At 31.6% G+C, this 25,929-nt stretch overlaps 1 protein-coding gene across 2 annotated transcripts in view; it reads left to right on the top strand.

Annotated features, from left to right (window-relative positions):
• The window catches only part of LOC118187258 (mitochondrial outer membrane protein SLC25A46-like), a 42,359-nt gene extending 18,317 nt beyond the window's left edge, over positions 1-24,042 (top strand). For both annotated transcript variants that reach the window (XM_085812903.1, XM_035357441.2), the window contains exons 5-11: positions 92-169; positions 10,528-10,628; positions 10,917-10,973; positions 14,802-14,859; positions 16,990-17,211; positions 19,477-19,592; positions 22,793-24,042. In XM_085812903.1, coding sequence (XP_085669029.1) covers positions 92-169; positions 10,528-10,628; positions 10,917-10,973; positions 14,802-14,859; positions 16,990-17,211; positions 19,477-19,592; positions 22,793-23,051 — 891 coding nt within the window. In that variant the 3' untranslated portion in view covers positions 23,052-24,042. The remainder of the gene's footprint in view (positions 1-91; positions 170-10,527; positions 10,629-10,916; positions 10,974-14,801; positions 14,860-16,989; positions 17,212-19,476; positions 19,593-22,792) is intronic.
• The last annotated feature ends 1,887 nt before the right edge of the window (positions 24,043-25,929 follow it).

Raw genomic sequence — 25,929 nt, 5'->3', positions numbered from 1 at the left:
GTGAGCCATTGAATTGCGGATTTATTTTTCCTAAAAGTAACAATGCCTCTTTAATTTATTATTGATGAATAAGCTTTTAAACTTGTTGCAGGTGAACAGGAAGGCAGCTAGATATCATCTGAGTCCCTTTACTCTTGTGCCTGTTGTAATAAGGTTACAAAGCAGACAGGTATGTATTACAAAGGATAGCAGTTCTATTTATTTTGTGATTGGTTTCTATTAAATATTCTGTGATTCATCTAATTCATGCTGTTTTCTTTGTAAGGTATGTATACATATTTTGTAGAAATGAGAGAGGGATAATTGCAAGTGACTCTGACTGCTGTACCTAAGGGCCCGGGTTTGAATCCCAGGGATGGCTTGGATCTTTGTAAATGTATAGTGTCTGTGCAGAGGAGGGCACTCTAAATATGTGGGGAGCCAAAAGTCCCCTCAAGAGGTTGGTGGTAAAGAAATAGAAATAGGGGTGGGAGACCCTTGGGTGGGAGTCCTGGGGGGTAATCTCCATCAAAATTAGGGGCTGAACTGAGCAAAATCGTACTGTTACTTGTGTAGTAAAAAGAGATAGAGGGCGCTGCTCTGCTCGTATGTGTAGCTAATTAAAAGTTTTAACGAGAGAGAGTTGAGAGATTGACAAGAGTGGTAGGAACTAGATATCATATAATCTGTATATAATACTTGTACATAGTCTTTGATTCATAAATAGCTTTAGTTAAAGGAAAGTAAGTGTCTTTATTTGATACCACAACATATCAAAATTCACCGATGCCGCGTATGGAATATTGAATAAATTATTACATACAACAAGTTTTGGCCAGAAGGTGAGTCATTTCATTTTTATCTGCATGCAATTTATCTTTGAAAATGAGTTTTGAAGAAACTGTTTAGAGAAATAGAAAAATTAGAGGTTCGGTTCGTACAAGTGTAACAAAATTAATAAGGAAATTGGAAGATGAATTGCAAAGTGAGAATCCGAACCTAGAAGTGTTGTGAGAATCGCTTTCAGTGTTATCGAGAGAGAAATTGGGTTGTTAAAATATGATGAAGTTCTTAATGCTCAAAGCACTGTTCAGGAATTAGAGACAGAAGTAGAACATAGTTTAGAATACAGCAAATCAATCATTAGATGTAAATCGAAAATCAATGGATATATTCAAAATGTGGTAAAACCGGAACAACCTCACTAGTTTCGGAAATCAAAACTAATTATAATACTAATTTACCTCGCATTACTTTGGAAACTTTCATTGGTGATTTATGTAAATTTACTGAATTTTGGGCTCAGTATAAAGCTGCCATTCATGAAAACAATACGCTTCAAGATGTTGAGAAATTTAACAATTTAAGATCTTTACTCACTGGTTCAGCTGCAAAAGCTATAAGCGGATTGCCATTAATAGGAGAAAACTATAAAAAAGCCATCGAAATCTTAACTGACAGATTTGGGGAAAAAAGAAATATTAGTTAACGCACATATGAACGTCCTCCTAGCTTTGGAGCCAGTACATCGTTCAAGTGATGCATGCAGTTTAAAAAAACTATATGATGAAATAAGGGTTCAAACAGGAAGTTTAGAGACATTAGATATTAATTTTAATTCTTATGGCAATCTATTACTTCCTATTTTATATAAGTGTATACCGCAAGATTTAGTGTTACATTTTAGTAGGGAGCAAAAGGTCGGCACACAGAGTCAAGAGTGTCAGATTTATTGTTGTTTCTAAAGAGAGAAGTAGAAGTGAGCGAAAAGTCATTAACTCTGGCTTTTAATCAACAAACACTTTCGATAACAAGCGAAAGAAATACTGACAACTATCGTAAGAGTGTTGCTCCAATTAAAAAGAAAATGGTGTCAGTGATGACACTTAATACATCAGTCGAAAATTATATGTACGACTTTTGTCTTAAATCTCACCTCTCAAAAGACTGTGACTTAAGTATTTCAGAGAAACACAAAGTGACTCAATTTAAGTGCAAGTGCTGTTTAAAAAAACATCACAAAAAACCGTTTTGTAAGGCAAAGTGAGTTAAATGTAATATTTGCAAATGTATGTTGCATTTTGAGAGCCTGTGTGATGCAAATGTGCAAGAAAATAAATCCATAAAAAATACTGCGAGCGCAGCAAAAGAGACAAATGTTAGTTCACAATTCCTTGAAACACTGAGTAAGCAAATTCCTAGTGACGTGATTTAACCAACTATTGGTAGAGAAAGATTAAGAATTCATCTTCGAATCCTCCAGTAAGAGAATTTAAAAGGAAAAATACTTAAATTAAAAAATAAGAATGGGTTCACTCTAATCATCGAAGCACTCGAAATAAAAACCATATGTTCCAATGCATTACCCAGGCCATCTGCAGAGGTCATACACAAGTTACGCAAAAAAGGATTTGACTTATCTGACAGCTGCGATATTGAAGTAGCAGAGGTAAAAATTTTAATTGGGAATGATTATTTGAACTGTATTTTAACAGAGAAAACACATCGTTTAACAGACTATTTAGTATTGCATGAAAGCATATTCGGTTGGAAGTTGAGTGGTAGAATGGGGGAAGTGAGTAAGAAGCTAAGTTCAGGGTCAGACTCCACTGGTTTGTTTATACACATCAATTCAGAAGAGGAATTAAAAATATCAGAACAGATTCGTCAGCTTTGGGAGATTGAAAGTCTAGGAATTTCTGAGTGCGCCTTGGAAAGGAGCACTGCCGATAAGCAAATAATTAAACAATTTGAAGAGGATTTGAAATATGTAGATGGGAGGTATGAGGCTCGGTTGTTGTGGAATAGGAGTCCAGAGCATTTGGAAAAAATTTTTGGTTTAGCAAAAAGGCAGTTCGAAAGGGTACAGCGAGAGTTAAAAAGTAACAGCTTTGTGAGGGGGCAGTTTATGGAAATAATTAAATTTCAGACACAAAACAACATTATTTAAGAGTGTGAGGATACGAGAGAGGGATATTTTATGCCATTTCAGGCAGTGGTCCGTAAAGGTAAAAAAAGCACTCAAGTTCGAATGGTATTTAATTGCAGCAGTTGCAAAAGAGGAAAGCTATCATTAAACGATTCCTTAGAAAAGGGCCCAAACCTAAATCCGAATATTTTGGATATCATTCTTGCCTTTCAAAAATTGAAAATTGGTTTCTGCGGTGACATAGAAAAGGTGTTTTTGATGATTGAGATAGCAAGGGAAGATAGGCAATATTAAAAATTTCTGTGGTATCCTGATAATGACAGTGAGGACTTTAAAATTATGCAAATGAACAGAGTATTATTTGGATGTAATTGTTTACCGTTTTTATTGAGTGCAATGATCAAATATCATTTAAAGAAATACGCAGAAACAAACAAAAACTGTGTCGAGATGTTAAATAGCTCGCTGTATGCAGATGATTTGTGTTATGGAGGGGAAAGTGTAGAGTCAGCTTTCAGTCTTTCATCAGAGGCCGTATTTATTTTGAAAGATGCGAGCTTCAATTTTAGAAAGCTAAACACCAATTCTAAAAAGCTATATGACTTGTGGCTTCAGAAAGGGTTGTGTGAAGAAGTAGGTTTGAGAGAGATAGTAAGTTGAAAGTGTTAGGCTTGGTGTGGAACTTAGAAGAGGATGGTTTGAGAATAGACATTATATCATTGTTGAGTAGTTTAGAATCGTTGAGAAATAGTAAAAGATTGGTGTTAAGCACAGCAGTTAAGGTGTTTGACCCAGTCGAATTTATTTCTCCATTTGATGTTCAAATTATGAGACTGATGCAGGAAATATGGGAGAGAGGTTTGGAGTGGGATTCAGAGTTGCCAAAGGAGTTACGGTGCAAATGGATAAAGTGGTGTGCTGAAATTGAGGAATTAAATGTGTTGAAAATAGAGAGGTACTACTTTCCTGAAGTTCTAAGTAAAAGTCATTCAGTTGAAATTCATATTTTCAGTGATGCGTTAGTAGTGGCATATTTTAGATATAAGAATGAGAGAGGAGATGTATGTATGTCGTTTATAATGTCGAAGAGTAAGATAGCTCCGTTAAAAAAGTTGTCCCTCCCTAGGTTGAAATTGATGGGGGCTGTAGTTGCAGCTAGGTTAGGGAAATATTTATTGAAAATGTTTCAGGAATTGGTAGGTAAGTTAGTTCTGTGGACAAACTCAGAAATTTGTTTGTGGTAGCTAAAGGGGTCAGCACGTGAGTGGAAGCAGTTTGTGTCAAATAGAGTTTCAGGAATACAAGACTGTACTTTGCCTGATAAGTGGAAATATTGTCCAGGGTCGGAAAAACCCAGCAGATAAATTAACTCTTGGTGAAACAGCAAATGCATTGGTGAAAGATAATGTTTGGTGGCATGGTCCATCATGGTTGAAAGATTCTGAAGATCTTTCAACCATTCTGAAGAGCAGAAGTAGAAACTGATACTCAAAATTTGGAACATTTAAGCACTTATGTTCAGGTGACGGTTCCAGAAGGAGAAACTGCATTAAACATTATCAAATTCATCAGTCTGGAAAAATTATTTAGAGTTATTGTTTGGGTAAAGCGGTTTGTCGCCAAGCTAAGAAAATGTACCTGTGAATAAGGTCCTCTTACTGTATTGGAGATCCAAGAAGCTGAGGAGTACTGGATAAAACAAATTCAGAGAGAGAATTATTTTTCGGATATTCAACAACTAGAGAGGAATACTCTAATAACACCAGATTCGAAGCCTTACAGTTTAGGACCATATCTGAACAGTAAAGGTATTTTGTATGTCAGGGGTCGTTTGGAACAAGCAGAATTAATAGATGATGAAAAACATCCCATTATTCTGCCGAAGTCAAAGTTCACCGAACTAGCGATATTTAGTGAACACATAAAAGTATTCCAATCAGGAGTCATGGCCACTTTGTCCAAATTCAGGAATAAATTTTGAATACCTAAAGGAAGACAGGTAGTAAAGAAAATTATTAACACTTGCCTGGTGTGTAAAAAGTTCACAGTTAAGCTTGCCAAACAATTAGCAGGTCAGTTACCAAGAGATTGTGTAGTCCAAAGAAATCCTTTCACAGTTCTAGGCATCGACTTAACAGGAGCGGTTACTATTAGAGAAAAAGTGGATATCCACAAAAAGGTGTACATAGCCCTTATTTACATGCACCATCACTCGAATACACATTGAAGTGGTTTCAGATATGTCAGCAAAAAGTTTCATTTTTTCATTACGACATTTTTTAGCAAGAAGAGGGAGATGCGAAGTGATTTATTCAGATAATGCCAAGAATTTCCGCAGAAAAATTTGCTCTGATCTCCTCAGAAAAATTTGCTTTGATTCCGCAGAAAAATCTGCTCTGATTCTTTTAAATCCTTTAAAAGAATTCTTTCAAAGGATTTAAAAGAATCAGAGCAGAGCCAAGTGTAAGAGATTTCTTGACATCCAAAGAGATAACATGGAAATTCATACCTGAGCATTCCCCATGGTGGGGAGGGTTCTGGGAGCGTTTGATGAGAAGCACCAAGGAACCTCTTAATTAAATTTTAGGGAGAGCATTACTGACTTTCGAAGAGCTCTCTGCAATATTAGCTGAACTCGAGTGTGTGCTAAATAATAGACCTTTAATGTGTGAGAGCAACGAGCTGGGTGAACCTTGCCCGCTCATACCTTCACAGTTTTTACTGCCAGGAGGTGGTACATTTAACTTTCCTGAGCATTTCTTGGAAATTTTTAACAAGGTGTCAGACAAAGAGACTTTAACTAGGAAGCTTTACCAATCTAGGCTCTTAAAATTAACATGGATCAAGTGGAAAGAGCAATATTTACTCCATCTTAGAAATGCACATAACTTTGCTAATCCTAAAACTGAGTGGAATCTTAAGACTGGAGACGCCGTGTTGGTAGAAAAACCAAAACAATCCAAACTACTTTTGGACATACGTGTGATTGAAAACATGATTATAGGAAGAGATGGACATGTACGAGCGTGCCTCGCTCGCACGCCCAAAGGACAAATCAGAAGCTCGATCCAAATGTTATATCCTTTCAAAATTTAATTTAGAACTTTTGATATTATTTGAGTTTTCATTATATTATTAATTATTATGTTTATTTGTGGTTCTGATATATGCTAGTATAGATTATTCGGTACTTTTCTGTTTTGCCGGCGCAAGCGATGAAGTCGCCAATAATGGTACAACCAATACCAAACGGAATATTCTCGCTGGTAACCTTTTACGCATCATTTTCAAAACAAGTCGCAGCTTTTTCTTATCAGATTGATTGTTTCTTTCAATACTGGCATATAGAATACATAGAATTTTTATCAGATAGTTCGGTTTTATGTCTAAGGCCATTTCGGTAATTAAGTCAATTAGGATGCAATCACAGCGCTTACCTGAAGCCGAAAATATAGAAAAGGTAAAGTCAAGGTCATTAGAATTCATGAATTCTAATGAGAATGCATTAGCGAAGTAAAGCACTGCGGTTTTAAATTTCTAAGTAAGCTATTCATACAAATTGAAATATTTCTTGCATTTAAACTTGTGTTCCAAATTAAGATTTAACTTGAAATTAATGTAGATAATTACTGAGAGCATTAGATTTTTGTAGAGTAGTTTACGTGAGATGAGATCGCTTGGGGTCACGTGATATGAACTGGCTAATCAGGATGTTGAACCATGAAAGCATAGTAAATTCTTAAATTAATGTCTTTTTACAAATTTATTGTCTTCATTTATTGGCTTTTTATAAAATTTTAAGCGATATTAAAATGCCTTCTCTTTTTAAAAGAATTCTTAGAACTAACATTTTTTAAATATTTTTTATGTGTATACTGTATGTTGTCGCCAATAAAGTCTGCTTGGCGAGATTTGCGCCGGCGAAACGGAAAAGTACCGATTATTCTTTTATATTATTTATATATGTCATACTATTTAGTATTAAAACCATTGCTAATTAATGTTAATATTGTTATGTAAGTAAGTATGTGTACTCTTATTAAAGAGTACAGCTGGGGAGTGATGTAGAAAAAAGAGATAGAAGATGCTGCGCCGCCCGTATGTGTAGCTAATTAAAAGTTTTGAAGAGAGAGAGTTTACAGATTGATGAGAGTGGTAGGAACTAGATATCCTGTAATCTGTATATAATACTTGTACATAGTCTTTGATTCATAAATAGCTTTAGTTAAGGGAAAGTGTCTTTATTTGATACCATAACATATCAAGATCCACTGATGCCGCATATGGAATATTGCGTAAGTTATTACAACCTGTATGGTGCTAAAGGCTCTTACAGGCTTAATCTTGCACTGTTTGCCACATTGAATTTCATGGGCTTGTTCTGATGTTACTATCTGACAAGTGAGATAAGTCATGCACAATATATTTTATGTGTAATAAAATAATAGGTCTTCAGAGGTCTTGTCGTTTGATGTTCTGAAGTCCAAGTTGTGTCAGAAGTGAAGTTGTAATGTACAATATCAGGAACACCTCCCTCTCCCTCAAACTCAAAATGTGCATATAAAATTTATTTAGATTTAGATTATTTTTCAGTGGCAGAACAGGAGGCAGGTGGTTCCAGTTTGACTGCATTCTCTCTGTAAACTATGAGTTCTCCCCTGGTTGAGAACGCCTGTTTTATACAGTACCATATACAGTAAAAATCAAACACCTGCGATCGTAAAATATGAATAATTAGATGTATTATATAATAGTGGAAAGTCTGATAGAAAAATGTAAATGCCATGCACTACATGTTGTACATGGTGGATCGGAAGCCCATGCATTTGGATCACTTGATGGCTGAACAGGACTCAAATTGTAGGAGAATCTGTCATGTCAGTTAACATATATGCAGGTTTTAAGTCATCAATAAACACTGTTATGTTTTTATCATTTATTTATATTACAAAACTTTTTTTCTCTTTTGTGTAAAATTGGTTGGGGACCGGTATATGGAGTGTAAGGGGAGGTTTTTATATGCATTTGATAGCTGCGTCAGTTTTCCCTGCTATGTTTTTACGCAGCTGTTCCCAGGACCGAATTTAGACACCTGCGCATATCGTTCATGCACCTGTATGCAAGGCATAGTTACTGTCTACCAGAGTGCACGAAATGGAATTCGTGAAGAATTTATTACCTGGAATCGTAATTTCTTCTCTTAAATATCCTGCCAGTTGCGCAGATCAGATGTGCTGTAGCAACAACCGTTCATTCGTTGGCTGCCAAAACGTAGAATTTTGCTTTTTCCGTCAAAACCTGTATGCAAATCAATTTGTGTCCAATTTGCTTTATATCTTCTCAGTGCGTCTTTTTTTTTTTTTTTTTTTTTTTTTTTTTTGTCTAAGAGTGTAATTGCAGTTTAATCAAGATTTTGCTAAATCATTAAATCATTCAGTTTTTATATTTTTAGTACCAAGTTTTCTTCTCCCTCCTTCCTTGTCTTTTCAGAATTATTTTTGTGTTTACTGATGGAATTAGACAGACTGATGGAAAGGAAATGAATAATATGGTGTTAAATATGAGCAATATTATGCATGATAACGAATGTTTAGTATTTATAACTAGTGCACTTCTGGTTTGTTTAAAATTGAAATTTAATTGCAATGTCTCACTGCTGCTTACTTCTAGATAATGTGAGAAGTGAAGCTTTGGTGGCCATATGATGGACTAAATAATGTCATTATACTAATCATTCGACTAAAGACAAAATAGTTTTTGATCAAATGTAAATATTTTGAAGTTTGTTTTAAAAAAAATGTCAGATTTAAATATTTAGAAGCATTTATATGTGTTTGAAGAATTTCTTTGAAAATTTATACGAAAAAAATTATAAACTTGTCTCCTCTTTTTTATTTAATTTTTTAAGAGTACACAAATTTTGTTTCAAATTTATAATGATCTCTGTGCCAAATAGCATGAGAATTATGTTACCATTCTCTTGAATTTTGTAAAGAGCGTCATTATTTTTAAAGTACGGTTTTGCTATATGTTAATTGTATCACACTAGATGTCCGAGTTATTTAAATCAGTCGTCAAGTTGCTGTATTCGGTGTTGATAAGTTGTAAACTCTGTGGCATATTTATTCACAGAATGAAAGATAAATCTTAATGTGAATGAACATATCATATCAAAGTGAACTTCTAATACAAATCTACTGTTTATAGTGGAGCACCATTGTAAATATATTGGGTTGTTCGGAAAGTAATTTCGTTTTTTCCCGTCAGAGGACTTAATTACATTTTTTCGAAACCAACTTCACACTTAAGCCGCATAACCATTATATGTCTTGAGAGCTAATATTACAAGGCTTGTGTGTGAAAAAGTTCTATTAATTCTACGCAGTAGTTTTTGGTTGGAGCCCTTTTAAATATGGAGAGCAATAAGCAGCATTTTCGTCATATTTTACTTTTTTACTTCAGAAAAGGTAAAAATGCTGTTCAAGCGAGAAAAAAAATTGACGGATGTGTATGGAGAAGGCGTGTTAACAGCACGCCAGTGCCAGAACTGGTTTGCAAAGTTTCGATCCGGCAATTTTGATGTCAAAGATGCACCACAGTCTGGAAGGCCGGTCGAAGCTGACAAAGATGCGATAAAGGCATTAGTTGATGTAAATCGGCGAATAACCACATGAGAGATCGGTGAGAGGTTAAATTTGTCGAATTCGACTGTTTATGGCCACTTGAAAGGCCTGGGCTTAACCTCGAAGCTCGATGTGTGAGTGCCCGATGTTCTTACGGAGCGAAATTTGTGTCGTCGCGTTCACGTGTGTGATTCGCTCCTCAAACGTCAGGAAAATGATCCATTTTTGAAGAGGATTATTACTGGGGACGAAAAATGGGTCGTATACAACAATGTGAAACGCAAAAGGTCATGGAGCAAGAAAAGATGAACCGGCTCAAAGCGTTTCAAAAGCCAACATTCACCAAAAAAAGGTGATGCTGTCCGTTTGGTGGAATTTCAAAGAAATCGGTTTTTTTTTTTAGCTTTTACCGGATAATACAACTATTAATTCGGAAGTCTATTGTCATCAGCTGGACAAATTGAATGATGCACTTAAACAGAAGAGGCCAGAATTAACCAACAGGAAGGGTGTAGTGTTCCACCAGGATAATGCGAGACCTCATACAAGTTCGGTCACTCGCCAAAAACTTTTACAGCTTGAATGGGACATACTGCAAAACCCACCATATTCTCCAGATCTGGCGCCTTCCGATTATTATTTGTTCCGGTCCCTGTAAAATTTTTTGGATGGGAAAACCTTTACCTCAAATGAAGATGTCAAAAACCACATGAATCAGTTTTTTGCCAGCAAGGACCAAAACTTTTATGAGCGGGGAATCATTCATGTTACTGCCAGAAAGATGGCAAAAGGTGTTGGACCAGAATGGCCAATATATAATTTAATAAAATATTTATTCATTATATGAAAATTGTCTTTCATGTTCCCAAAAAAAAAAAAAAAAACGAAATTACTTTCCGAACAACCCAATAGTTGCTTTTCTGTATATTTGTTTTAAATGTATTTTCTTGCTTTTTAATTTTCATGAATTGTTTTAAAATTGTCAATTTTATTTAGGGTCTAAAATGTCTGTGGAAAGGGTGTAGTGGTATTTTCATACTGCGTGGATGTTCTGTGGCTCTGGAAACGTTCATCGCTGAGTTAACACCTTTTCCTCGGTAATATAGAAAAATTAAAATTGTTTCTATTATTGGTGAAACATTAAGATAGGTTTTAAATGTGATAATTATTTTTTGGTTAGTATTTATTATATTTATGTATTATCATAGCTGTTTCAACTTTTATTATTTTGTAGTGTATTCTGTATGATGTAATACGTATTCTGTTTAATATAGCTCTTATAAAACTAAAATTCTTTCTAGTGATATTTATTTTTAAAATTTGTGCATTATTTGATTAAAATGGTTTTTTTCAGCCATTCATATGTGCTTTTTAATACTTTTTAGGGAAGTATCTTCAAACAACTCTTTGAAACAATTAGCTCAACATCTGTTATTGAAACTGTAAGTGTTTTAGTAGATTTTTTTCCTAAAATAAAAATTTCTTACAACTGTTATGTTTTCTTTTTTAAAGTGATTTTGCTCTCTGAAATACCTAGTATATTTTAATGTTTTGATTATTCTCATTGTTTCTAAGTTTTATTATCATGCACATCATTTTTCTTCACTGTCATGATTTTAACCTTTTAGACCAGGCGTTCTCAATCACAGAAGAAATGGTGTTAGCTTTTTTTTAGCTGTCAAGTATTTAGTTTTAATTTATGATTCTAAAAAACTATACTTATTAGTTTTAGTTTATGAATATAAAAAAATTCTTTTATTCAAGTTTTGGTATTTCTCTACCTTTTGATGTTTAATGCATAAAACATGCTGAAAAATAATCTAAACCTAAATAAATGTATACCGTATTTGACGGCATATAAGACGCACCCTTATTTAGAAGGCCACACACATGTAGGTGTAAAAAAAGTTATGTGTGTCTAGATCTTTATCCGGGCTAAAAATAGCATTCAGTATTGAAAGTTAACCTGTGTCCTTCACATATAAGACGCAGGTAACTTTTTTGAAACCAAATTTAGGAAACAAAGTGTGTCTTATATGCCGTCAAATACGGTATGTATTTTTTTAGCTTTGGAAACAGTGGATAACGATCTTCTAGCTGTAAGGAAAGGGGTGCATGGGGCAAAACAGGTTGAAAACCTGTTTCAGATAGCCGTAAATAATGTATTATAATGATGTTACATGCATTATTATTTAAATTTTTTTATTGAAAATTTAAAATGTGGAATTTTATGTTTAGTGTATCTGACTTGTGCACCAGAAAAATCTGCTCATGCATCTGTCCTTTCTTTCTAGATGAAAATTTACTGTTTATAATGTAATTTTTACTTTCAGTTTGTTTCAAATGCAAAAATGGTGTTGCCAAAATGCAGTAAACATTTTTTTAGCTCTTTTTGATTATCTGCATACTCCTGAAAAGTATTCACAAGGCATCACAGTATGTTGCCAAAATAGGCAACCCATGATGTCATCAAGATGTATTTCTATGGCAACCCAAGTATGTTCACCCGCTTAGAAGATTAATGTAAATTTCCATTTTCAAATTCAGTGATCATTAAAGTCCTTGCCCCTTGTAAGGAATTGTAATGGAATTGTTGAATTTATTAGCTGATGAAAAGGAAAGTGTTGCATTTATTTAAAAATGTGGCATCTTGCCAACAGTAGAGAATGCAAATCAATTGAATTTTGTGCATCAAAATGCTGATGCTGAATTTTGCAATTTTCGGATGTTTTTAAAAATGAAACGAAATTGGAGTGTACATGGTAAAAACAACAGTGCAAAAAAAATTATGTACGAATTTCTTCAGAAAGTAATGTTTTATAATAGACGTCTTGCTTTTTTTCTTTGGGCTATTAATTTTGTTTTGGCATTTTGTGTTGATTCGCTATAAATATTGGTTCGCTTTTCAAATTGTTGCCAACAAATATTTTCCCCCAGTGTTATAGTTAAAGAAATTAAATAATGAAGAATTATTATTTATAATAAAACAACGGTACGAAGAGCCATCCAATTTTAAATAATGTAATCCTCCACCAGTTATTGGCATCTGGAAGCCCTAATTTGGAATTTGTTTTATTATCGATTTCATATTTTGTAACACTTTAACGAATTTTTGATTAAGAAACTCAACGATTTCAAAGCGAGCAATGGCACCTCTGTACGGGGCGGTGGAACATTTTTATCTCCAGCGCACGAGACTGTGTGTTGGAAAATGTCAAATTATGCTCATTTTAAAATTATTTTGCGATATTGCTATTGGATTGAATTTTATGGTTTAAGTGAGAAGAACATGATATTTAATAAATAAAGGTAACACAAAAAACATTCAAAAAAAAAAAAAAAAAAAAAAAAGGCCCCTATGGACGTAATATAAAATCTAAATGGAATTCTTAGTTAGACACCATTTTCATAATTATTCTTACTTTTTATATATTAGCTTGGTAAAAAATTAGTTGCTGTCAAGTTGCCGACTTTTTTTTCCTAAGAGAGTTGCAGATAATCAGAAAGTATTCATTTTTACTTCCTTGTAAGAAGTAAAGTAAGTATTGTAATCATGAAAAATTCCGGGTACCATACTTCAACAAAAATATCCATTTTGACCACTTTAAAATGCAATTTAATGATGTTTTTCTCTGCATGTAAGGACAAAATTAAGGACTCTTTTCCCCAAACGAATTATAAAACTGATTTAAAGTGGATTCAGAAAAGATTTTTTTCACGGCATCTCTATGTACCTATGTATATATCTCACATAACTCAAAAACGAGTAGTCTGAGAACATTGAAATTTTGAATATAGGATTGCTATAATATGTAGTGGTGCCCCTATCTTTTTGGTTGCAATTGACCGTGCCAAAATTATATAAATATATATATATTATGTATACATAAACACACCCATTCTGTAACTTGGCTCAGTGAGCTCAGTTTCTTTTTATTCTTATATGTCGGTAAATTGTGCATTTTTTGCTTTAAAAATGATTGAATTATATTGTTTTTATCTTCTGGTTAAGGTTTTTATGCCTTTAGTTAATATGCATGCAATAGTTGTAGAATTATCAACAATTTAAAAGTTGTTTAAGTGCGGCTAAGCTTAATTTTTTTTAGCATAACAGTCATATTTGTTTACGTTTGAAACTTAGAAGAATAATGAATTAATTCTTTCTGCGCCTTCAGTGTTTTTTTGCCGAGTGGGACCAGAAGGAAACTTTTAGTTTTGTGCAGTAAAATGTCTGCCTTCTTGCCTGCTAGCCAAATTGCTTGTTTTTGCATAGAAACTGTAATTTTAATTGTAAACTTTTTAAATTGTTTTAATTGTACTTATATATATATATATATAGATATAGATATCTTTCAATTTTTTATGAAGATATTTTGAGTTTTTATGTATTTTTGTCTTGTCGCGAAGTGAGAACTGAATTAATTGAATGAGAAATATATCTCTAATAAAATTCAAAGAAATAAGTGTTTCATAGTCGCAGCAAATATTGTCGCCAGTCTGTTTAAGGCAGAGGAGAATGCTTACGAGTAGCACATGAGAATTAGCACTGAATCCATTGGCGTCGCTAGGGTGGGGCAAGGAGGGACATCTTTTCTCAGGCGCAGCATTTGGGGGGGCACCAAAATGATGTTATGAAATTTTAGAATGAAACATCTTTCATTCTTGGCACACAGAAAGGGGCGCAAGATCTTCAGTCATCCCCGGGCGCTAAAATCTCTAGCTGCATCTCTGATTGAATCATCTGTGAAAACTGTTTGTTTTTGTTTGTTTAATTTCTTTTATACATCATTTTAGATTTATTATATTATTTCGATAGAACATGTGGCGACAATTAAATAATTCTTCAGATGATATGATTTTTGTGCATTCTGTGTTATAAAATGAATGAGATGTAATGCTGTTAAGTGAACCTAGCACTCAGAGTGTCGCTATGATAAATATATATAGTGAATTTTAAAGTGGTTTATGCACTATCAACGAAGTAGATGTAATTCAATTCAATAAGTTTAAATGATATGCAGAAAAAAATGCATATAATTTAATATTCCGTACAGGAAAGTCATGTAGTGTACACATCAACTTTTTTAAATTCATGTATAAAATTGTATTACATTTGAAATAATTAAGTTAAAAATTATTTATGCAATTTTAAGTACAGGTTTCTAATTTGCATATCATATTGTTTGTTCCTTTAATTCAAAGTTATATTTTTGTTGTTATTCTAAAGTACTATCAATACATTTTCTTTACTTGGTCATTTTTTATTATAGCATTACATATGGATTTCTAACACCATTTTATTGTGCAAGTCTTGTTGAAACAGTGCAGGTTTGTAATCTCATCCATATTTTACCCATTTTAAGACTTTTGCAGTTTTGAATTTGGGGTGACTTAAAGAATCACATTCTTAATGTGAAATAGATTTGTTTTGTTAAAATGTATTGAATGCTTCAAAGTTCCAAATCCTTGTTAGAGATTGTGCATGGGTCATATTGGAACTTAACATACTTTTCATGAAAATGGCAGAAATCTCGCCAATCATTCCAGCAAAAGGAAGAAAGTGATCTTTATTTACTTAACTAATAACAGATACAGCTTTGAATATAGCATATTAAAAACTATAATAAATGTGAGTTCAACTTACCACCATTGTTTATTCATTTTCAAATAAAACCTCAGGTTCTGCCCATTAATACACAACTTTTTTTATGGCAAGTATCATAACTTTAATACTCCATTAGGTATTCTTCCATAGAAGGCAGACTGTAAATTTTAATCATTTTTCCAAAGTGTAAAAAATAAAGAAATATTAATTAGCTTATATCCCTCTATATGAAAGCTAAACTTCCCTTTTGATGGTTTAATGATGTTTGTTTATTGAACATGATCAATAAGAAAGTGTATAAGTATCAGATTTTTCAAAAATTTCTCTAGTTCTCTAGTTAAGATAATTTCCACATTTCGTTGATTATCTCCAGAACTGATGGACAGATTTTAATGAAATTTGATATGAACATAGGTTGCCATAATACATAAAATTATACCATACTAACAGTCATGGTATTCATGCATAATTATACATAAGGTTCACTACTACAGGAAGTACAGTTCATTTTTATGAATGACAGTGCTTATTCATATAGAACTAATTTGTTTTCTGAATTTGATAATTGTCCAGCCATATCCTGACCTAAACTTTATAGAACATGTCTCAAACATTTTTGGGAAAGCAATTTGCCTTTCCTCCCAGGACCTGAAAACAGCATGGCTGCAGAAGCGGAACCAACTGCCACGAGGACTCATAAACTGCATTATATTTAGTATGTAGTCGTGTATTAAAGAGTACTAAACCCCTCCTGACCTCTCTCTTTCTTTCTTTCTTTCTTTTTTTTTTCTTTTTTTTTTTCAAGCTCAGTTTTAGACCTCTCTACGTTAATGGAACCTTGTATACAAACATGTTTTTGAGCACCATTGTACTTTACTTGTGGTTGTTCAAGAATGATAATTCATTACATAACTCTGAATTTTGCCATTATTTTTAAACAAACCAAGCAGGTAGCTAGAATTCCATTTCATTATGCTATTTGAAATTTATCATCGTCTGTGTAATATGTTTAAAATTTTATAATTTACAAACAGTTGCAATTTTAAATTTCATTTATTATTTTTATGCTTAGTATCACTTTGTGTATGATGAAAAATGACAGTTAATATAATTAATATTAATTTATTAATAAAAATTATTAGTTAATATTTATCCCCATTGAATAATTGGTTAATACTAATAATATAAGTGATGGCTTATAATTAAGCATCGGCATGGTCTTGTACTAAATTTTAAGAAAATAATGTATATGTAAGAAAAATAAAGGCTATGTAAAAGATTAAATTAGCAGTTTAAATTCCCTTCTGTATTCTAAAAATAGTAACCTCTATTTGCACTGCGTCATTTCAAGACTAATTGATGTCATATGATTCTTACGTAATTCTGATGATGTAAATGAAACTAAAACTCAAACAGCCAATAGTAATTTTACAGCAATATTAACTATCCAATAAAAGTCATTGAGAACCAAAACTAACTCGGTCTGAATTAAGATTTCACCCCGAACATAATGCACTTTCTTTCTATGCTTTGGCCTAGCTTGACTGCAGTCTGTTTGCTCCTTCTTTCTTCCTGCAAATTTATCTAAAATGTATACCTTTTGGAATAGGCACAATTAATGTGCAAATTGATTGTGGCCACATGTTTACTGAAGTAAAAGTTAAATTAAATATACCTTGACTGCCAAATTTTTTATTCATTGTGTCAGTATTCTACAACATCAAAATTCTTGCTGGTCATTACTTCTGAGTTTGATTTTATCATATATATTGATAATGGTATCCACTTCGGAGCATCTTTTTGTGTGTGTTATTTTGAGATTTAAGATATGTAAATGTGTAAAATATTTTCAGAGTGACATTGCGAGTGAAAAACCTGGTGTTCTTGACTGCATAAAGGAAGGGTTTTGTCGCCTGTTCAGAGTAGGAACACCACATTCCACACGTTTGCTTCCAATGTGGCAGCTGGTAGGACCTACGGCTTTATATGGAGTTTCTTTCTATGTTCTTTCTTCATTAGTTCGATCTGTCTTTCAGTGGTTTCATTCAATGAAATTGTTAAATCAGCATAAACAGGTTGGTGAATTCATGTGCTTTCAATAAAAGTGAAGTCATTAATTACATTATATATATTTCAAAATATTTGTTAATTTTTAGCAATATGAACTATAATTATGTTTTATTGAATTTGAAAGCTACTGTAGTCTATTAACAATATTTGTTTCTTTTAAAAGCAAGTGATTGAAATATGGTTGTAATTTATTTAACATGAATTAACAGTGACTTCTTTGAATTTATGTGATGGTGCTTAGAGTTTAATAATAAAGAATTAATTAATATTTGAAGTGTCTATAAGTGCCAGCTATTTTACTTCCTTATGAGATATGTCATAAAATGATAATAACATTAAAATAGTTCGTATGATCTCATTGCATTATATTTTATATTTTTAAGCGACCTCAGATTATAGTTATCTTTTTTGTCATTTGTAAAATGTAAGTTTGATTTACAGTCTAATCTGAATAATAGAGTGCCTGGAGCTGATTATAAAATTCATAAAATCACAATTATTTCTTAAATTAAAAGACACTGTAATAGTATACAATACTGCGTGATTTGTTTTGTTTCCACCTTATTGTTCAACTGGACTGATTACTCACTTCTTTATCACCACATTGGGCCAGTAAATTGAATTTCATGAATAATCTGAAAATTAGCATATCTGTGAAACAGGACTTCTCCTAATAATAAAATCTTCTTTGCTGTTGTTCTCTGTGATACGAGTGGATGGCTTTAATCACACCTTATAAGAAAAATATTTTTATAGCAATTCCTAATAGTTTTGATGTCACTATAATATAATAATATCAGACAAAACTGATCTGACTATTAATTATTGGCTTATTTAAAAAAAAAAATAAGATTCTTAAGTGTAAACTTTGGGAACTTTTTTGGCATTTTTTAAAATTAGGATAATATATTCATCAAATCGAGATTTTTTGTTTAGCTTTTGTTGATGATCCAAACAAATTCAGAAAATATTTAAAAATTTGTTTAATTTCGGTTTGTTAAATTGTGATTTATGTTTATAATGTAGAATTATTTAACAAGCTTGTTTGAAATGATTGCTCTCTAGGATTTAACTCTGCAACTTTCTTGTCATTTTCCATAAATATCGCATGAATTATATTACCTTTTGTGTGAAATTGAAATTCTGAAAATTAACACTGTACTTAAGAATTAGACAACTTATAGAAAGACTAGATCACTATGTTTTTTAATTATTTTAAAAATAAGTTCATTTAGGGAAAATATTGTTGTGTGTGTACAGGTTTGTAATAGATTGAATGCACAAGTCTGATAAAATGTTAATAAAATTTATTCTTATCAAAAGAAATATAAAAGAGCTCTGGATTTTTCCTCAGAGATATTTGTACAATATCACAGTATCTCACAATGTAATCGGTAGTTATCCTTTAAACTATTAAAACGTTAAATAGAATGCAATCTTCAGTGCAGAGAAAGCTAATCTGATCTGAACTCACAAAAATAGCAACAGCAGCTAACTAAACAGCAACTGAACTGAGATTTTCTGTCTGGCTTTTTATAGCTTTAAATTGGTAGCAAGAGATTCTAGTAATTTCTGCTTCTTGAGTTTTCTGGAAAGTAAAAGAGTAGAATTACGGTTACAGTTAATATAGTAGTCAATTACATTTATTCAAATGAAATATAAATTATCGAGATAAACTTTTATTCAGTGTTAAATGCACATGCTCTTATATTTTTACTTTTTTGGCATAGCTTTCTCTTAAAATTTATCACACTGTACATAGCATGGGAAAATAAAACAATTTTAATTATGATTCTATTTATTAACATATTAAATATATCTAACTAAATACAAAATTTATAAAACTATAACCAGGCTCTATCATATTGGTTATATGTTGTATTCATTGCAGTAATTACATTCATAAGAAGGAACAAATTTTTATCTTTTAGTACTTATTTAATGCAGTTGCTATGAATATGTTGCAGTAACTTACTCCATGCTCTTAGGAATTATTACACTTTTATAGTAATATAGTTTTCCCAGGAAAAGAACTGAAAAATGAACAATGGTATATTGAAATGTCAGGAAAAAATCTGTACGTTTATATATATTTGTTCACAGTTTCTGTTGATTATTATTTGAACTGTTATTAACCTTCAAGCAGAAAGTATCACGTATTTCAATGGTTATTCTTACCAAATATACAATTTAATATATTGAATAATGATTTTTCTTTTCTTTAGCATATTAGATTATAGATTTAACAATACGTTTTTTCTTCTCCTCAGAATTCTCAAGCCAACCAAAGTTCTGCTGTAAATTATCTGGACAATTTATCTACAGTACATTTTGGTTCTCTTGTTGCTAGTATAATGCTTTATCCTGGCGAAACATTACTTCATAGGTATTAAGTTATTATTATTATTTTAATATTTATGTGTATTTCATTTAGACTTAAAATCTTGCATGGAATAAAGCCTGCCCTGGATCATATTCCTTCCAGCATCTTATTAATTTTATCATTCATTTTTTAATTTTTATTTAAATAAGTTCATTACTTATAAATGGTTTCATTAGCTAATAATTTAATTGTTAATTTAATAATTTTGAATGAGTAATGCCAGGTGTTTCATATTGAATATTACAAAAAGAAAGTTTACCTCTGAACATTGTAATTACCTTATTTTGGTTAATCAAATTTACATAGAAATTATAATTATATAAGTTTCTATAAATGTTCTATGTGTACCTCTCCGGTGACACAAATATCTATACGGTATTCCAATTCCTGTCACACTCGTGATAAAATATCTTTTGTTAGTGATTAAAACACTTCAGTCATCCATTACTTCAGCTGCTGTAAGTCCTGGGGAAATGTAGGCACCAAAACATTTTCTTTAACAAGACCTCATACGAAAAAAATCACTGGAGATCTCAGTGGCCAAAAAAGCAGTGGTATATTACTTAACCCAGCACAACGAGACCAGCGATGTTGTAGACTATCGTTCAGGTTCTGGCATACAACTTTATGCCAGTGTGGTAGAGCATTGTCATGTTGCAGAATGAAGCAAAATTTTTAGAATTTAGAGAAGCACTGAACAACAAAATTTAAGGGTGGCAAAATTTTTAGAATTTAGGGAATCACTTGGCAGCAGAATTTTGGACTCTCAGAGACTGCACAAGGCCACAAAATATCTAGCACACCAACTTTGGAATAACCTTAAATATATGTGAGAATTTATTTATTTGCGATGCACCCTTAAGCATGTATGGAAAATAGTTTGTAATTATAATACTAATAAAATTCAGGCTTAACGTCATCAGGTAAAACCTGATGGTAATAAAATTCAGGCAAGGTAAAATTTAGTGGAACATGTTTTTAGTCACCGATCTCATGATACTTTGCCAATAGTGTGTAGCAGGTGCTAGCTAAGCTATATTATGATAGCCGTAAAGTTAAAGGTTTTCAGATATTGAAAACAGAAAGTAAAATTTTCTAATTAATGGAATTTGTGAAGAAATGTGAAGACGTGTTAATAAATGAAGATGATATAACAAATGTTTTACCATTATGGTGGCAATGCTCCTAACATTAATCAACTAACGGATAGCGAAATCTCTAGTGTGGTTCTAAATCCAGGAAATATTGCTACCACTTGTGAAGAAAGTAAGAGAGAGACTGCTGAGAACAAGAAACTTTTGATTAACAATTTAGTGGGAATTCTTGATGTGGCAATTTCAGGAATTGAGCAATGGAACTTTGTAATTGAACAAGGAATTATGTGTATCTATAGCATTAAAGACAAAGTATTAGCACAAAAAATTAAATAATTTACATTGAAAGAAATGTTTAAGAAAACATGCAAATAAATATTCAGTTTTTTTTTTTTTTTTTTTTTTTACTTCATTTAAGGTCATAAAGGCTTCATTATCTCTTAAATCATTTTTCTTGTTGTAGAAACATTAGATTTTTTCGAAAGCAGGAGGATGAAAAATATGAAATGCCTTACCAGGACTCGAACCTCGAACCTCTAAAATACACGCCGAACTTACTGACCACTACACCACGAAGGCATTCTAAGAAGGCAGGAGAAATAGATTATATACTCCCCCTTTTAAAGAGTGTCTGGGGATTAGAAGACCTAATTGCCAAATCCTGTTGGTGAAGAATTATCATCCACCACCTTTTATTTTTAGTTCAGGCACCACTGTGGAGACATTAGGATTTCTTGGAAGCATGAAAGAGGAAAAACGAGCAATGCCCTCGCCAGGACTCGAACCTCGGACTTCTCAAATACGCGCTGAGTGTGCTGACCCCTATACCACGAAGGCATGATAAGAAGGCGGCAGAAATATATTGTTTTTAATAGTATGGTTTTTACATTTCATGTTACTAGATTTAAACTGATGATCTAATATATGGAAAAATCGCAAATCAGGAACCACCAAGTCCTAACAGTTACAAATCTTGGACTTTGTTCAGTATATATGATGTCTAGATTCAACAAGTATGGAAAGGAAAAATCTGTAATCACTTTTTCAAAACCTTTGTGTGTGCTAAATAACATCTTGTCTAAGTTTCCATTAATGATATATTTTTAACTGCTATAATTATCAGTATTTAGTAAAATAAATTAGTTATATGACCCTTTGTTGTATTATGAAGTCAACATAACTATATTTTTCATGTAATCTACCTTCACAGGAAACCAAAATCATTTGGAACCATAGATTGCTGTGTTAAAGAGAGTTCATTGCAGAATTATTAATTAATGTTAGCAATTATTCATCTTAACATTATGAGTTTTATATCCGTTTAAATATTTCAGTATTATTGTAATCAGTAATACATTTTATCTTTTAAAAACAAAATTTCAAATTCTAATTAAATGTACTGAGAAAAAAACTGAAATTGCAAATAATTGTGTGCAAACACGAAAATATTTTAAAATAATAGAAAATGTGTACAGTTTAAAAAGGTAACCACAAAAGTGTCAGCAAAATGGCCTAAAATAATAAGCAAGTTTAATTATGTAACACACTTTATGGCAGAAATTACTGCATATTATTTTCTTCTTTCACATCATTTGATCTTCTAGGAGGTTTCTAAGGCTGAGCAAGAATTTTTGAAAAATAAAAATAATAATAATAATAATAATAATAATGTAAGATTTAGACTTAAGTTCCCTTAAAGGTTTCTCATTAAAGGATATTGTCAATTGATGAAATAATTTGATATCCAACAATTAGTTTATTGAAAGCAGATGGCATTTTTCCAGCAGTCGTTAAATTTTATCTTATTTACAACCCTTTTGACTAAATTCAAGCAAAATCACATGAGATTGTAATTCTCAGAAACAGAAAGACTGGTGTATGTCAAAGCATGATTATGACATGCAAGACATTTCAACCCCCATTTGAATTAAGCAGAGAAGTAAACAAAAAGTACAAAGGACTTGCACATTACAACAAAGTTAGCAAAGGATTTACACAAGAACTCGAACTTTCTGAATTTAAACCTATAAATTGTTTGTAAATTGAACTGTGTGTTAATTATTTTAAAAGGAAAATTTACATGATGTAAGATTTTATTTTCTTCTTTAGGTTGTATCTTCAAGGAACAAGAACTATAATTGATAATTTAGATTCTGGAACTTCTGTGCTTCCAGTAATAACAAAGTATGAAGGTGTAGTGGATTGCTTTCATACAATTGTGGCTGAAGAAGGAGCAGCGGGACTTTATAAAGGCTTTGGTGCTCTTTTATTGGAATATGCCTTTCAGGCTCTCATTTTAAAAATAGCTAGAATTACACTAAATGAAATTGAACAACTTTTTCGTGCATCAGCTGGTAAAAAAACTTGAATTTAAATTTTATTCCATTCGTTAATTATGGGTCGCAAATAAATAATATCCTCTGTCAGTGTTTATTTATAAGAATATTATTTCAGTGTATCAGATTATTTATAAGAATGTTATTTCCTTAGTTCATCATAAAATACAGTAGAATATGTAATGAATAAAATCTTTCGCGCATTATGTATTTCACAAAAATATTATATCTCTAAAAGATTATTTTTAGGTAGTCATTATGATTTTTCTTGAAATTTTATGCTAAAAAATATGTGCATGTATAATCATTAAGTGCATATTAATATTTGTATGTTGTAACTGGATTACGATGATTATAAACTGACTAGTTGTGTCTGCTATGTAATATATTGTATTATAATTATTGTTTTTGAATTTATACATACGTGTATAAAATTATTGTTACTAATTATATTGTAATTTATATCATATGTCTGAGTATATGAATAAGTGATTTTTAAATTTAATGCTTATTAAATTTAAAAAGTGTACAGAGATAAAATTTGAACTAAACTAAAAAAATAGTCTTTTGTGTTTTAGCATTCATTTGTGTATAAAATATTTAATAAGAAAGGCTCTGTACTTATGTTTCATATTTGCGTGCAGTCTGTTTTCCAGAATATGTATTTTCAGTGTATATGTGTAGATGTTAAGACTGTTTAGATGCTGGCACAAATTTTTATATTTATCATGTATGTTACATTAATTTGAACCAATTTAAGAATTATTTTTTTTCTGTAATAGATCCTTTATTAAATTAATATTTTAAAAAAACCTAATAATAATTGCTACATAACTGGTAATTGATAATTGCTACAGAAACTTCACCATTTATTCTAGGCTGGTCCATTTATGTTTTGTTCCTTAACCTATAGATTTTTTTTTTAAATTGTAAAAGACACATCTTGCTGAAAAGTAATCAAAACAGTTTTTGTCAGTGTTATCCTGTGTTAAAATATTCAAATAAAAATCATTATTATAATTTTGGATGTATGTGTTATTTAATTTACTTTGTAATTTATCTTTGGTATCTGATAGAACATCTTTTATCATCATGTCTCAGTAGAACCTTACAGCAAAACAGACCAGTAAATTTATTGCAGTTCTTTGAAAAAAATTTCAACACCATTATGGATTCAAACACCAAAGAGGAAAGTATGCCACTCTTGAATACCAACTTGGTTTACTAAAAAATACAGCTTATTATGTACAATCAGATGAAACACCATCAGTTAAAATTAGATACATAATCTGTATAGATTATTTGAAAAATTATTAGCTATGATAATTTTATGATCTAGAATGACAAACATTCTGCCATTATTTGGCAACATTTTTAATTTTGGAAGTTAAAAAATTCTGCATCCTCAAATATAATTTATATTTACATATTTTTAGACATCCATTTTCTTCAGTTTTGCTGATAGTTCTTTTACATTGCAAGAAAATGAGCAGAATAATTTGCTATTTATTTTGTGATGCTTAAATATTGATGCACTTTATAGCAGTCTAATTAATGAAATTTTAATTGCTTTTTATTGAAACTCCTTCCTCAATGGTTCATTAAGTTTAGCTCCACTGATGGCCGAATAGTTAAGACCACTAAATACTGGTAGTTAAAGCCCTTAGAAAATTCTCAATGGAGACATTTCTCCCCTTAATCAAATATCCCTCATGTGCATCAAACAACAAATATCCCTCATGTGCATCAAACAATCTAACCCTTTCATTGAATTTGCAGTGTTTTGAAATATTTATAATATCTTAGTATATTCTGAAGTAGAATCATCAAAGTGTTTATCCTTTGCTTATGATTGTTTATTACATACTTATATATGTTTTCATAAATGCGAACTGCTACTATAATTAATTTGCATTTGGTAAACAAATTGTAGTTTACAGCTCTCATGTTGGTGCTTTTATTCAGTTCGTTGTAAGTAATTCTGGTGTTATTGCTTTAATATTTATTCACTGTACTGAAGTATTATATATTTGATCCATAATCAATGTATGCATTGTTACATGAAACTGCATAATTTGTTTGCTCAACTAAAACCTACTGTATGAAATATTTTCCTACAATTGCTTTTCAGCATTTTGCTTGATTCAGGCCATGTTTTTCAAATCCTGAATTTCTTTTTTAGTAGTATTAAATTCATTTATATTGATAAAAAAGAAATACGTGTTTTGTACGAGTTATAAAAATATGAAAACACCATTATGGAAAAAACACTTGACTAAAAACAAATCTATTTCTAATCATAACTAATAAATGAAATTCACATATGGAAATATGCTTGCAAATCTTACAAATTTAAATGCTGCTTGTATCTATGTGTTTGTTCATTGAGAGTTCAGAGTTGGCAGACCTCCTTATGGAACTATTATAACTGAAAGGCTGAAAACAATTAGTATGTTTTATTTTAAATTTCTGCTTGCTGTCCTTTTCATGAAAATAACTGCAGCCTAACGAGAAGTGTACAGAATCACAGTTACGAGTTTTATCAATTTTGCTTCAGTATAAGTTTGATAGATGTTGGTTGTGTGCATAAGTTATTACATTAATTAGAGAAACAAGGGTGTTTTTAAGACACTGTGTTTGCATAGTATTAACAATATGCCATTGCATATAAAAGAAATCTGTCTGCAAATCCTGAAAGAATTGAATCATGTGTACTTGAAAGGAATGCAGTGATACAAAGAACATTGTGTTAAATCCCCATTTCAGATTAATCTTTTTTCCATTGCTACTCAGTGAATTGAACACTATATTTCTTGATGTGTGCTAGTCATCAGCCAGTGTGAGTCTTTCTAGGCTGGAAATCTATTTCACTTGAGTAGGAAACACTGTCTTTGGACAATAGATTTCTAC

Source organism: Stegodyphus dumicola, chromosome 3 (assembly GCF_044657685.1).
Source record: "Stegodyphus dumicola isolate Sdum_Otavi_A_Nest chromosome 3, ASM4465768v1".
NCBI lineage: Eukaryota > Metazoa > Arthropoda > Arachnida > Araneae > Eresidae > Stegodyphus > Stegodyphus dumicola.
This window is presented reverse-complemented; position numbering and strand designations above follow the sequence as displayed.